This window comes from Pungitius pungitius, chromosome 13 (assembly GCF_949316345.1).
Source record: "Pungitius pungitius chromosome 13, fPunPun2.1, whole genome shotgun sequence".
Taxonomy (NCBI): domain Eukaryota; kingdom Metazoa; phylum Chordata; class Actinopteri; order Perciformes; family Gasterosteidae; genus Pungitius; species Pungitius pungitius.
Genome location: NC_084912.1, coordinates 8,855,368 through 8,869,316, shown reverse-complemented (window position 1 = coordinate 8,869,316; position 13,949 = coordinate 8,855,368). Strand labels below are relative to the sequence as shown.

The window sequence follows — 13,949 nt, the reverse complement described above, 5'->3', positions numbered from 1 at the left end:
TAGTTTTTTGGTTGAATCGTTATGGATAAGGGAGCATAAAATGTACATTAAAGTAGGACTGTACTTATTTATGTATTTATGTATGCATTTAATTATTCAGGAAGACATTTTCCTTTTTCGTGTAGTCAACGTGACACAGTAATTTTTAAGCAAAAAAAACGGCTACTTAACACTTTCATTACAGATTTGGATTATTCTGTGACTAAAGACGCAAAATAAACTCGAGGCCTATGTTAATGCATTTCTACACTCTTGGGTTTAGAAGCTTACGAGGATCCCCTGAATGCGGCATACGTTTCCCAGCCGGTGTTTTCATATTTCTACGCCCCTCCGCGCCTGTAGGTTGGTTTCCATGCTTCAGAGACAACAAACGTAGCATACAGGTAAATTATAGCATTAATAGGCGTTGTCGCTTTTCGCTTATAGTTTCCTTGCAATAGATTATAATCGATTCACATATGGGCTTGTCATTACATATCTGTAGCCAATTAGCAACATGCATGTATAGGTTACACTGATTATAACGCATTGGCAGCCGAAATGTCATCCTTACAATAACGTTAGTGTTCCAATATTGGTGTGAGCCGATCATTTATCTGAAGGCGATCAAGAGGTTGAAATCACACCTGTCTTCCATTGTGTTCAACACGGTCATTTGTTTTAAACAAATGATTTCAATGAGCGCTTTTGTTGGTGTCTGCGGTCGCGCTTGTGTCACGTTCAAGAGCCCATTTCTTTACAGGATGCGCGTCGCCCCCTGTTTTGCACCAGCACCAACACCAACACACACTGCATGGCTCTGAGCAGTGTCCTCAGGCTGGACACAGAGAGAATGTGATATAAGTTGTCTTCAACTTCTGGTCGGAGCCAAAGTTAAAGTTACTACAATAAAATGCACTTATAATTCTCAACAATTTCCCCAAGTATTTAATATTCCAAAGACAGAAGACAACCTGCCTCAGATATTCATTTGTGTCCTGTAAAATAACCCTCAAACTAATTTATTCATAGTGTTTGGTGCCGTGAGGAAACTGAATACTGGGCAGTCACATGGCGTTGTATGGTACTGTGCTTAGTGCAGGATTTTTCTGTCTTTTCCCATTTTACTGCCACATTACTGTATTTCCTGTCCTAAATACACAATTGCTGTCTCTCCCTGCCTCGTGGACTGAGGGACTGATAATCCCATTAGGGACAATGTTCGTTTCGCTTGCTTCGCTCCACAGTGAGGTCAGATGTCTCTTGCCAATGAGTGTGTTTGTGTGTTAAACACAGAGGGGACATGACTCTGACCAGAGGATCTTTCACCTATGCCAGTGGGGAGGAGTACCACGGCGAGTGGAAAGAAGGCAAGACATTCCTACTTATACGTATAAAACAAGCACAAGTCATTTACACCTTCTGTACCTCATAATATATTTAAGTATTGCTGGTTTATCTTCGCGGCGTGCTACTTTTCTAAAAGATCTCATCTTTTCCATGCATGTTTATGTTTTTCTCACACACGGTATTTCTTAAATGTGGTCTTGTGCTCACATGCAGTAAGTATATTGTGATCAAATTAACAAAGCTATTGCTGAGCAGAGTGCTTTTGATTATGCAGGGAATATGTATTGTGACAGAAAGGGGTCGCAACATACCACCAGACCAACAACCGAGATGTTTAAAAATGAAATTGTATTATTCATTTTATATATTATTTATATATAATATGTTAATACACATGTAAAACTGTTTCGTAAACAAACCAGCGTAATGCTTTTGCCCAAACGCACAATCTACATAGTTAAAGATAAATGACTCATCATGTTTATCAAACTTTCCGGGGATATTGTGATAATAACCTTATTGGGATTTCTTTGGAAACATATTTATATTTTGACTTTAGCTAGGGTAACTACATTTAAATGTTACATCTTTCTCAAATGTTTCACCTGTGGCAAAGATCACGAGGATGCTTCTTCCCTCTCTCTCTCACACACACACACACACACACACACACACACGTTGTGTGATGTTGGTGACATGCAAGCTCAAGCTGTTCAATCAAATCCCAATTAGCTAGCATGGGTAACCCATGACGAACGGAGGCAGATTTACCAGCTCTGGCTTTGTCAAATCTTCTGGATTAGACTTTGGACCTGTTTGGGAAATCTTAGAGCCCTCGGTCAGCTGTTGCTGAGAAACTCCTTTAAAAGACTGTGCACAAGACTCTCAGGGTTTATTGTTCTATCTTTGCATTGGGTTTTGGAAAAATTTAGCGCTGCTTTAATTTAACGCAAACACAGTTTATTTTAACTGGTATGTACCTTCACCCTTCAAGGGCCACTCGGCCCTCTTTTCCTCTTTGGACAACGCGGTCGTAAACGAGATGTCCAAGTGGCCCAGATACCTGTAGGTGTGTGCCGTCTTACATGGTTCCAAGCTTCAGTAGTGGATCAATGCAGGCACATTCCTTGACTGCTTTCACAGTCTGCAATTCTAAAGTGGAAATCCCTGCTAAAAAATCTGACGGATTAGAGTGCCGTAATTCCCACCACACAGGAGGCAGATGGGACTCCTAATTCAGTAGTAAACCTTTAGCTGACAGACAGGGGGAGGGGGGGGGGATACCTAAATCCCAGCATGCACTGACTTGTGACATATGTAGTTGCGCTCCGATACCAAGTGAATTTAAAACCCTGAGCTGCATTGCAAGTTCAAATGTCAATCTCAGTTGGTCATCTCTTACAGTATAGTACAAGATTAATCCAAAAGAGGCTAAGTGGTTAGATGAGGAGTGATGACACTCATGAGGATAACATTTGAATCCACAAGATTGTTTTCCTTGAGAGGATCATCTGTTTGACTTTAATGGGCGACTTTCCAGGTCGGAGGCATGGTGTCGGCCAGCTCAAGTTCCAGGATGGAACCCGCTACTCCGGCCAGTTTGAGAACGGACTCTTCCATGGCTCCGGTGTGCTGCTCTTCACGGATGGATCCAGGTGAGTCAGCCAAAAAAAGGAGGCAAGTCGAGACGTCCCTCGGTAGGTACAAACGACACCCGCCCGTCCTTCAACCGTTTCAGGTACGAAGGAGAATTTTTACACGGAAAGTTTCAAGGCGCAGGAGTCTTCGGTCGATACGATGGCATGAAGTTTGAGGGAGAATTCAAAGATGGACGCGTCGAGGGATATGGTAAGTCTGGTTCACCTCTGGAGCATTGGAATCAGGATGTCTGGAGTCGCTCTGTGGTTGGTCATGGTTGCCCTGTGTATGTGCCGTCAGGGTTGCTGACTTTCTCGGATGGAGCTCACGGCGTCCCGCGAAACGAAGGCTTGTTTCAAAACCACAAGCTGCAAAAGAGAGAAAAGTGTCCAGGAGTGGTGCAGCGAGCGCAGGCTTCAGCCTCCAACGCTCGCAGTCTGGCACTTTGATTGCAATGGACCCTGGAGGAGACACAGTCAGAGTTCCAGCACTTTCCAGAAGGGCCTCAAGGATGTGTACTTGTATACTTCCCTCCAACTCTTTTTTTTTTCATCCTCGCTTAAACTTCACAGTGGTCTTGATGCACATGCAGTTTGAACAATCAATTGGCTTTCTGTTTGACTGACTTGAAATGCACATCCCGATGAAGCACACCTTTAACTTCATGTAAAGTCATGTAAACACCAAATGGTGCTGGGTTTCCGTGATAAAATGATTGTACTCATAAATAGTATCTTTTCGTATAATTTTCTTTAGAATAGTTAGCCTTCATAAATCAAACAAGGAAAGATGGAAGACCTCTCAGCTTTTTCTTTCTACTTTATTGAGATTAGTGTAGTAGTGTATTAGTGTATGTGTATGAGTATGTGTTGAAGACTTGTGCCACTAAATTAATCAATTTATCTTACAAAAAAACTGGTGGTACATCAAGGTCCCATGTGATCTTTTGACCTCTTGAACTGCAAAAGTGGACCTAAACAATGTACATTTTAAACCTATTCAAAATAATTTGCTTTACAAATGGTGTAGGAGTAAGGAGATGCGTTCAAGCCATACAGTTGTGAATGTAAACACATTCTTAAAATCTCACCTCTATTATTATTGCTGCTGCAGATTGTATCTTTGCATGTTTTATGTCACTGGTGTTTCTCCTTTCAGGAGATCGTTTTTCACATTTGCCTTAAAGACATTTTGGTACAACAGTGCAGCTCCAAGGTGTCAATCTAAAAATGGGAGGATTTGTAGTTTCCTCTCTTTCCCTCCACATCATTTGCTCTATGGTGTATATTCTCCTAAGGAATTGAAGGACTGCAGAAACTGCCTGAAGGATACGCTGCAAAGATGAGCCTCAGCTCTGAACGCTCACTAGTCCAGTAACTTCTCAATGTTGTAAAAAGAAAATCTGATTTAAATGCATTAAACTAGGGACATTTATCTTAACTGAGGCAGCTGAATGATCATCATTTATAAAGAAGATGAATATTTAAGAAGATGTAATTACTTGTTTTATTCCGTGAGATGTACACATATTCAATGTCATTGAGAGTGTTTGTTCTGTAGAACTTGTTGTTACTGAGCTTTTGAAGACAGTGTGGTTGAGTGTTTTTAGAAATGTACTCCCCATTATCGCCGATAACAGCTATTCTGTGATTACAGTGGAATTCTTGAACAGTCTATAGGCCTTTGCAAACCGTTGTATACGTGGCTTGTCTAAGGTTACTTACATAGGAAATCAACCAAAGACTATCAAATGATAATACAGGTAAGGAAGCCTGAAACAACGTGTATAATTTCTTATAGTGGAACAATAAAAACGAATCAATGAGGACAAATCCACCTGGGGTTTAGTGCGCAAGAAAAACAAAAAGACCCAAGATTAAACAGGGAATTGACATGATGTTCTTTTGTTGATGTTGCTTAAATCTCAAACCTGCAATACTGCAGCTCCTGGTTTTCAATGTTATTTTCTATGAGAACAGAAAACAAAATCAATACTCAATATCATGAACCTGTATTGCTGCCTGTTCTGTGCTGGCAGTAAGATGAAAGTAGCATTGGACACATAAAAGCAGACCAGTGCATGCCACCCTCTATGAGCACAAATCACACTTTACTGTTTGCTGTTGGTGTAAAATCCTGTTTTTCAGATCATGTAATAGTATTTTTATTTTTTTTCTGCTATTTTGGAGAAGGCACCTCTTTGCCTACACACGCCGGCCTGAGTGGAATTGAATTCACAAAAATTCCACATCTATTTCCAACTGGAAACAAATGGTGCTTTAAAAGTGTGCCTGTACTGACTTTCACCTGCCTGAAAAATATCATTGCCATGGTTACCTTTTCTCCATCAACAATATGATGTTGCTTTGATTGCTGTTAAAAACTACAACACGGTATCACCTCATTCTCTTGGAATACGTCTGAATACTTATCGCAAAGGCTGTAATGTCCAAAATAAAGCCTTGGGTCGGGAAAAGAAACGTTCCATTGTGTTTGAGCAAAGAAACATAAAAAACCTCATTCATTTTTTGGTAATTATGCAGCCGTATCTGATGTACTAACCCAAAGGCAGGTATGTGAGCTATAGGAAAGAAGTTTAACCATTTCATGGATAAACAGGTTCCTCTGGTTTTTGTCTGCTCTGTAGCACAAAGCAGAAGCCCCCCCCCCCCCCCCCCCCCACACACATCTCATCCCACACCGCTCCGGCCCTCAGCAACAGTGCAGCACAACAGCATTTAGCGTTAAGTTTACTGGAAATAAGAGCAACATAACTAGTCCAACACACGTAATCTTTTCAATTCCAAGAACTTTATTATATTGACTCTGTACTGCCATGAGGGCTTGGGTCAGGTTGACAAAATAAATGATGCCTCTGTAGACAACCTTGTATGACACGCTATGTGTCTCCCTGACAGTTACACGGCCTCGCTTGAAACAGGAAATATTTTGTGTGTGAAGCCGATGTATCTGATGAGTTGTCTACAATGAACACATTGTTTTTTTTATTTTTTAACAGAAGAATTGACTCTTTTCAAAACAACATTCAACATTCACATTGTGAAAAAAAATAAAGCAGTAGCTGTTGAACAAATTATGCTCACAAAATGAATGGCTGCATGTGTAATGAGTGAACATTTGAGCCACTGATGATAGATGGAAAATATGTGCACTGAGGCCCCCTTGAATCCCTGACTTAAAGCGGGGGCATGCCAGCCATCTTTGCCATCGTCAGCTGAGGTCTCAGACACAGTACTACTGTGCGCTCCGGCATTATCTGTCCCCTCAATAAAACAAGGACCTCTTGATGTGTATTCAAATGCAGCTTCTGCACAGCACCATCTATTGATATCATCCAACTTACAAAGGCTGCACAAATGAGTTATGAATCATCCACCAGAGCACAGCTTAGATCATAAAGCTGTAGAATAGAAAGTCAAAAGCTAAAGCTTGGCAAAACCTTTTTAAAGAAGTTTGGGGTTTTGTTTCCTTTTTTTCAGCAATGAGCTGAGCTGAAATCCAAATCCAAGAGTTCAGTCAAATTTCAGTGGTTTAAACTCCATGCCCTGGAATAGCAGCACATTTAATGCGTATACTCACATACGATGTAGACAAACACACAGTGGAATTACCGAATGTGTTTTGAACCTGAGACGGGTACTTGGTTATGTCATAAAGAAAATACTGTTTGAGGAGATGTACGTTTTCTGCATGATCTACTCCTCTCTGGGGATGTTTTCAGGTCCCAGCTCCCTCGGGTTGTCCATTCTCTGCAGGGTGTCCATGACGTTGAACTGCCATTGTTTTACCTGCTGCACTGCGGTCACTCCTTCCTGTAACACAGGGCTTACTGTTAGTGGGAGAGGTGCATGACTTGTTTCAGCGTTGGACTGGAAACACGGTGAACCAGAGAGCCTGGCTCCATCCAAAGGTAACAAAACTCATACATACTTATACTCCCAAAATATCAGTATAAAAACTTAAATGTGCCAAAAATAACCCCCTAACCCTATGTCTCTGAATAGTAAAAGTTGCCATCAACTAGAAGACTCCAGGAACTCTAAATGGCAAAATCCAACGTCTGGCATACATACCGTGTTAAATAGCAGAGGTGGGATCAAGTCACTGTTAGGCAAGTCACAAGCAAGTCTCAAGTCATTGCCCTCGAGTCCCGAGTCAAGTCGAGTCAAAGACGAAGCAAGTCCCAAGTCGAGTCACAAGTCAAAGCCAACAAGTCTCAAGTCGAGTCACAAGTCGTACAATTTTAGTTTTGAGTCATTTCGAGTCCTTTTATTATAGTGGGGACGGGGAACCCTGGGTGATGGTGCGCTGCCTCAAAGACCTAGACTACGAAGGGAAGGGTAATGGTGGATCGACTGTGACTGTGTTATAGTACTGTAACGCTCACCCCAATGCTGCAGCGTAAATAAGGAGGCGATGACTTGCAACTCCGGTGCATTTATTTATATAAAACTACTCAACTTCGGTCACTTGGCCGTCACCACGCCGAACGAACACTTCCGCATACACGGCCCCCCAAAACTCGGGTTGTCTCGCGTAACTACAGCTGGTAACAGCATAACGTGAACACATGCAACATCTGCATAACTGATTAACTAATAACTTTAACTCAGCTCATTACACTACTTTAAAACGGACGTTGACATAATGTTGGCGAGGATTTCCATCGGAGTCTGAATCCGGGTTCAAAAATCCCGATTTTTGTAACCATGAACGAGCTGTCTCGTTGATACGGTCAAATGGACTGCAGTGATTGGATATCGTGCAGGCAGCGCTCTCTGCATACAGGTGGCGCACATTTTTTTGACAGATGCAGATAAACAGAGCGGCGCGGTGGTGTGAAAATGTTTTCCCCCAGTTTTCATGGGAAGTAGCAAGTCTTCTCGAGTCAAAAGGCTCGAGTCCAAGTCAAGTCACGAGTCATCGGTATTCAAGTCCAAGTCGAGTTGCAAGTCTTTGTACGTTTTATCGAGTCGAGTCTCAAGTCATCAAATTCATGACTCGAGTCTGACTCGAGTCCAAGTCACATGACTCGAGTCCACACCTCTGTTAAATAGTAAATTTAGATTTTACACTCAGTTTTCATTGTTTGAATTAAAAAACAACGGATGTTGAAATGTAGCTCTTTTCAGTCTTTAAGCTTTAAGCTAACGTAACTGGCAAAAGGCTCTGCCTTTGTATTCAACAGACAGATATGTGCGACCACCTATTCTTTGAACCTAATCGTCACGTTGAACCAGACATCAACAGGAATAAAAACTCACTCGATTTTTTATATTCCTATCTGCGCCCGCCGCTAAGAGCAGCTTCGCTATCTTGTATCGGTTGCAGCATCGTGCAGGGCTGTGTCTCCTTCCTAAGGCAGAGAAGATGCACTCATGTCAGCAGATGAATTATAGAGATGAGGAAACACAGAAGGCACGCCGCGTTGAGCTGAACCCTCTACCCTGTCCCTGGAGTTGATTTTGGCACCACAGGACAGCAGGTACTCAACAATGGCGGTGTGGCCTGTTCTCGTGGCCACGTGCAGAGGAGTGCTGTACAGCTGCAGTGAGGACATTGACACGGTCACCGCCGGACACGCACTGGAACAACTGTGTCACAGTAAAATACCTACTGTTTGTTAACTGATCCACGTATTTTGAGTCCCGGGGACAAATGAAGGCACATTCGAAATACTTAACCACCTTATCTCTAGCATTCAGGTCAGCCCCGAGGCTCTTCAGGGTTTTAACAATATCCGGGCTCCCCCCTCTGCAGGCCCAGTGTATGGCCCTGGAGCCCAGCTGAAACACAGCGGAATGGTTCCGTTCTATTAATAGTGCAGCACAGGCTGGAGCTTTAGTGACTGAAGATAATCTCAACCAATCTCACCATCACCATTGCAAAACTAGCCATGTGCTTACTTGATCTTTAAAGTTGACATCGGCTCCTTTTTCTACAAGGGTCTGTATAACTTGAGTGTGTCCTTCCAGAGAGGCACGGTGGAGTGCTGTCCTCTTCAGCTGGAAAGTTAAAGTACATTATAAATAGAAATGTAAATGTATCTGGTCTGGTTCCACAGAGAGCATACCTCATCATGGACATTGGGGTTCCCACCATCAGCCAGGTATTTGTCTACTACATTCAGCCTGCCTTGACTGGCTGCACTCATGAATTCTGCAGTGTCCGTGGGCCCTTTCTGTCCCACACCACACACACACACACACACACACACACACACACACACACACACACACACACACACAAAGCAGGGACAGGAGAAAAAACTTTTTCATTCATATATCTCTGATCTGCACAGGAACATTCAGGTTTTTGAAAATTGCATCTCACCACAGGGCTTTCCATAGACACCCTGGGCGAATATGTTTGCTTAATCGTATTCTTCCTTTTGCACAGCTCTGGGATATTCTCTCCTCCACTCAAGTCCAAAATATCACAGTGTAGGTCTGTCGAGGTAATCCTCTCTCTCTCGCCTGCCTAGAAAATGACAAAAACAGAGATAAACACAACACAATGAGAGGACCTAGATGAGAGAGGTACCATTGGCCTGTGAAGTAAATGTGCCAAGTAGGCTAAGGGGTGTCGAGAGCTGGTAAATGTCAAAATAAATTTACTGCATAGTGCCAGTCAGGTTCGACAATAACAAAACTAACCTTCCCCCAAATTGATCACTAGTGCTGTTGTTTATGTTTTTCCGAGGTTTATGTGTCAACCACTACTCAATACGATAACGCCATTTGTTGTTTTTTTAATGTGTTTGAAATAAACGGAATCAAAAATGGTCTGAATCTGTGGCAATAGAAGTAGTTCTGTAGTGCTGTGTGGGGAATATATTTAAAAAGTCCCTTTGGATTTAGAGGATTGTTTGAGCCGTTTCCATTCATTAGAATTCAAGTAAAAAAAGGGTTTAGTGAAACTCTGGTACATTAAATGTAATGTCACATCACGGCCGACGCATGGGCTTAAGATTGGAAAGACAATTATTTTGCCGCAAGCAATTTCATGAAGGGGTGCTTGACGTGAGTTTTTCAACGCGTCAACAAATGGTTGTTGAAATAGGCTGACAGATATTTTATCCTTATGTTCAGGGCTTAACTTCAACGCTGACATGTTTTAAAGGATATAACAGCGCTTTTTTCACATGTCCTCACATGAAATATGTGTTTTCCCAAATCGGGGGTTTTTGAATTGCGATCTCTATAAAGAAAAAGAATCTCCTAGGGGTGGGATTAGACTAACTCCCACTCTTAAAAATGAAAATGATATGTTAGAAATGTTAGTATTTCTCTCACCTACCTGAGCTTTCTTCTCTATTTCTGTTTCATGGTCCATCACACCTGTTGTTAAAAAACAATAAAAAAGAGTTAATTGTGTAATTTTGAATAGCTTTTGAACTTTAACTAGTATCCAGGAGTAACATCAGACTGAGTGCCCACGCCTTTATAGTGAAGTGCTGGACGCCCAGTGGCAAATACCAGGTTCATGGTGGGACATCGTGTCACCCCATCACCCATCAAACAGGTGTGTGTGTGTGTGTGTGTGTGTGTGCTTTGGTGTGTGTATAAATGTATGTTTGTGTGCCAGCCTTACATTCTCCCTCTCTCTTTGTCTCTCCCTCTGTTCCTCTATGTCATGGTCACCCACACACACACACGCACACGCACACACACACACACACACACACACACACACACACACACACACACACACACACACACACACGCACACAGGCTCACATACGAGTACATCCAACATTTCAGGCATGTCATGCCCAAAGTCATGAGCCGAGGGGACATTCATTCCACAAGCTTCTGGTTTTCACTCACTCCTGTTGCTGCGATGCCGTGCACCTCTGTTCACAGCCCTGATTAACACGCCGCTTTGGGAGATCATGTTAGTTATAAAGGTTTCATTACTGCCATGTGACAAATATTTTAAATATCTGTTTGAAAAAGCAAAACTAACAATCAATCACTGGCCAGCATAGGTTTTGGTATTTTTTCCCAACATTTTAAAAGTTGAACAGACTCAACCTACACAAGCAAAACAAAAAAAAGTGTCAGATCTTTATATATATATATATACAGTATAACAATTCTTTTTTCAGTGCATCAAACCATGAAGGTGTAATCCAGTGTTTACTTTTCCTCACAACGAATTGTTTTTTCCGGACACTCCCCCTTTTTATGCCAACATCATGTGCAGGTTTCTATTGGATGGGACGACGGGTCTCACACGTGCTTATTTACAGGCATTCCTGCCAGAGTCTGACCGAGTGACCAGTTAATGGTTAACGTCTCGTTGGGGGAGACAGAGTTCAGTGGAGTAGGAAGCAGCAGCTGCCATTTTAGCTGCGCAGGACTCGGCTTTCCCTTTAAGCATGGAGCACAGGCGAGCTGGAAGTTAACCACCAGCTTACGTCTCCACCTGGCCGGCGGTGACTTTTACAGTTCATATTACTCATTTGATACTCCTCTTCATGTTTAACCGCGTAGACACAATGTAGCTTTTGTTTACATTTGATGGTGAAATAGGTTTTAATTAAGAATGAGAATTTCTTTACCACGGGACAAAGCAATTACAGTTAATGGCATTTTTTTGTTGTTAGTAAAAGGACTCAGGTAACAATCACTAGTCAGCTCGATGACGTGCGTGTTTCTGCAGGTGCCATGGTGACGCTGAATCACCTGAGTGTAGAGGACCCAGGCGACGGCTCTCCACTCTTGGCCGAGGCCGCGGAGGCTGAAAGTCCAACTCCTCTCTTTCACTGGCCGCAAGCGATCGCAAAGACTGACTCCAGGGGGGTTTTCCTTGGCAGGTAAATCTCTGCAGACGCCGTATTTACTGCACCTGTGAATGAATGCAATATTGCTGTGGTCTTTTTCCCCTCTGTGGTGTAAAGGAGAGAAAACCTTGCCTTCAGTCTGGTGCTGCTCATTGGATGCTACTCGGCTATTCTGATTCCTGCGTATCTCCCGTTGGATGAAGTGGAAGATCTACGTGACGACAACCAACACCCCAAAGATCCGGTACAGAGTCACATCCTAGCGCTCATTTTTTGAGATTTCTAAATCTGCTAAAAACTCCGAACCTAAGCTCTCTCCGTCTTTGCGCCGCTCTTTTAGGTCTTACTAAATCGGTCCGCGTCCCTGCTCTCAGGCCCCTGTCAGCCTCGCTGGTGCATGAACCACCTCCAGCTCCTGTCCCTTTCCTCAGGCCTCCTAGATATCCCCGTGTTTGTGCAGCAGGAGCAGTCTGCGCCGTGGGATCTGTCCCCTCCTCTGGGGCTCCAGGGCAGTGAGAAGCATCTGGCCCTTGCTCTGGCATCTTTGCCCCAGCCAGGGCTGCCCGCATCACTGGGGAGTGAAGGCCACTGCAGGCGCTGTGTGGTGGTGGGAAATGGAGGGGTTCTATATGGGAGCCATCTTGGATCCCATATTGATCAGTATGACATTATTATCAGGTGCGTGCGCCACTGTAAGACGGAGAGGTGGAACTATTGGAGCAAAGTAGTCAGTAAGTAGTAGTTTTTAATTCTGTTACCAGGCTGAATAACGCTCCAGTGTCCGGATATGAGAAAGACGCCGGTTCTCGCACCACGATCCGCCTGATTTACCCCGAAGCAGCACCTCACTCCGCAAATGAGTACAAAAATACCTCCATGGTGGCTCTGGTTGTCTTTAAGAGTCTGGACCTGGACTGGCTCACTTCTGTCATTACCAAGCAGCCTCTGGTAAGCCTGTACATCAAAGGAACCATTGCACACACAGAAATTGTAGATTACATAAGCAACGAGTTTCACAGCAACTCATCCAGCAAAACCAGTGAATCATCGCACTCACTGCCTCACATGCTCTATATCTTCCGTGTTGTGCTTTAATAGAGCTTCTGGTCCAAAATATGGTTCTGGAGGGAAGTGGTGGATGATATTCCACTGAGACCCGAGAACTTCCGGATCTTCAACCCAGAGATTATTCACAAGACGGGACAAATACTTCGGAAATATGGTCACAAACAGGAAAACGTGAGTTCTGCGGGGGTTCCTCATCCTTTATATATTACTGCATTCAAAAAAATCTAGAACAATGGCCCTTCTGAGTTGCCTAACTGGTCCTGAATAATATATAGAGTGACATATCATACTGCCTAAAAAAAGGAGATCGGAGACACTCTTTCCCTTTGAGTAGACGGTACCAACCCTGGGGGCCAGTGCTTTGGTGATGGCTTTGCAGCTGTGTGACCAGGTGAGCCTGGCAGGTTTTGGATACAACATGCAGCACCCGGGGGCCAGGCTTCACTACTATGAGAGCATTCGCATGGAAGCAATAAAGGCTCAGGTAAATACAGATTTCTAAACAGTGATGTGTATTTTCAGGCCGTCCCAAGGCAAGGCTCCCTTGCGTTTCGTGTTTCCAACTTTGACTCATTTCTATTATAATCATCCAGGTGGTGCATGACGTAAATGCTGAAAAGCTCTTTTTGAGGGAGCTGGTGGCTGCAGGAGCCGTGGAAGACCTCACAGGAGCTCTGTGAGTCAGTGCACAGACTGATGATGAACTGAACTCAACGTGCACTCCTTCCTCTCACTGTGAGCCTGTGTGGAGTCTTCCATAAACGCTCCCGGGCAGAAGAAGCCTACAAAGTATGAATTAACCTTTAAAAAAAGTCTTCAGGGTTCAGACGAGTGAGCAAATTAAAAAAAGGTTAGACAAGACAAGTTTATGATTGGTGAGATGTAACCTAGCATATCTAGTAATTAAATGCATTTATTGAATCACTATCTGTTAGACAGTCATTTTTATATGGATGAATAATTGTGACATCACCAATGGGAAGACAATCAGCCAAGGACTACTGATTTGTAAAATGTATGCGATGGTTCAAATAATTGAAATCGCACTGTTTACGATGACTCAATAAAGAAATTACTGTGAGAATACTGATATTTATTATCTCTT

The 13,949-nt window shown here is 43.1% G+C and overlaps 3 protein-coding genes across 4 annotated transcripts; 2 read left to right on the top strand and 1 right to left on the bottom strand.

The window, feature by feature from the left end:
• Window positions 1-244: 244 nt before the first annotated feature.
• On the top strand, window positions 245-4,864 carry morn4 (MORN repeat containing 4). Its single transcript, XM_037466422.2, has 5 exons — window positions 245-383; window positions 1,276-1,349; window positions 2,870-2,984; window positions 3,068-3,177; window positions 3,268-4,864. Exons 2-5 carry the CDS (start codon window positions 1,283-1,285, stop codon window positions 3,414-3,416), a joined length of 441 nt encoding a protein of 146 aa, XP_037322319.1. The 5' UTR covers window positions 245-383; window positions 1,276-1,282; the 3' UTR covers window positions 3,417-4,864.
• An 895-nt stretch (window positions 4,865-5,759) lies between these two features.
• On the bottom strand, window positions 5,760-10,642 carry ankrd2 (ankyrin repeat domain 2 (stretch responsive muscle)). Its single transcript, XM_037466421.2, is given in 9 exon segments — window positions 5,760-6,800; window positions 8,253-8,317; window positions 8,320-8,344; window positions 8,435-8,533; window positions 8,676-8,774; window positions 8,895-8,993; window positions 9,062-9,169; window positions 9,322-9,468; window positions 10,288-10,642. Coding segments are annotated over 9 exon segments (795 nt in total). The 5' UTR covers window positions 10,324-10,642; the 3' UTR covers window positions 5,760-6,683.
• A 629-nt stretch (window positions 10,643-11,271) lies between these two features.
• st3gal7 (ST3 beta-galactoside alpha-2,3-sialyltransferase 7) lies at window positions 11,272-13,936 on the top strand. Of its 2 annotated transcripts, none has more exons than XM_037466143.2 (8): window positions 11,272-11,428; window positions 11,656-11,809; window positions 11,894-12,020; window positions 12,117-12,454; window positions 12,538-12,724; window positions 12,875-13,015; window positions 13,179-13,328; window positions 13,438-13,936. In XM_037466143.2, the coding sequence occupies exons 1-8, from the start codon at window positions 11,278-11,280 to the stop codon at window positions 13,522-13,524; spliced, it is 1,335 nt and encodes a 444-aa protein (XP_037322040.2). In that variant the 5' UTR covers window positions 11,272-11,277; the 3' UTR covers window positions 13,525-13,936. The 2 variants fall into 2 exon arrangements, with proteins under 2 accessions (XP_037322040.2, XP_037322041.2); XM_037466144.2 differs by having other exon boundaries at window positions 11,307-11,574.
• Window positions 13,937-13,949: the final 13 nt, after the last annotated feature.

Coding starts and splice junctions, on each gene's coding strand:
- morn4 (XM_037466422.2), top strand. CDS start 1,283: ATGACTCTGACCAGAGGATCTTTCACCTATGCCAGTGGGGAGGAGTAC. Junction 1,350..2,869: donor CCACGGCGAGTGGAAAGAAG/GCAAGACATTCC, acceptor GCGACTTTCCAG/GTCGGAGGCATGGTGTCGGC. Junction 2,985..3,067: donor CTCTTCACGGATGGATCCAG/GTGAGTCAGCCA, acceptor CAACCGTTTCAG/GTACGAAGGAGAATTTTTAC.
- st3gal7 (XM_037466143.2), top strand. CDS start 11,278: ATGGTTAACGTCTCGTTGGGGGAGACAGAGTTCAGTGGAGTAGGAAGC. Junction 11,429..11,655: donor ACGTCTCCACCTGGCCGGCG/GTGACTTTTACA, acceptor GTGTTTCTGCAG/GTGCCATGGTGACGCTGAAT. Junction 12,725..12,874: donor TCATTACCAAGCAGCCTCTG/GTAAGCCTGTAC, acceptor GTGCTTTAATAG/AGCTTCTGGTCCAAAATATG.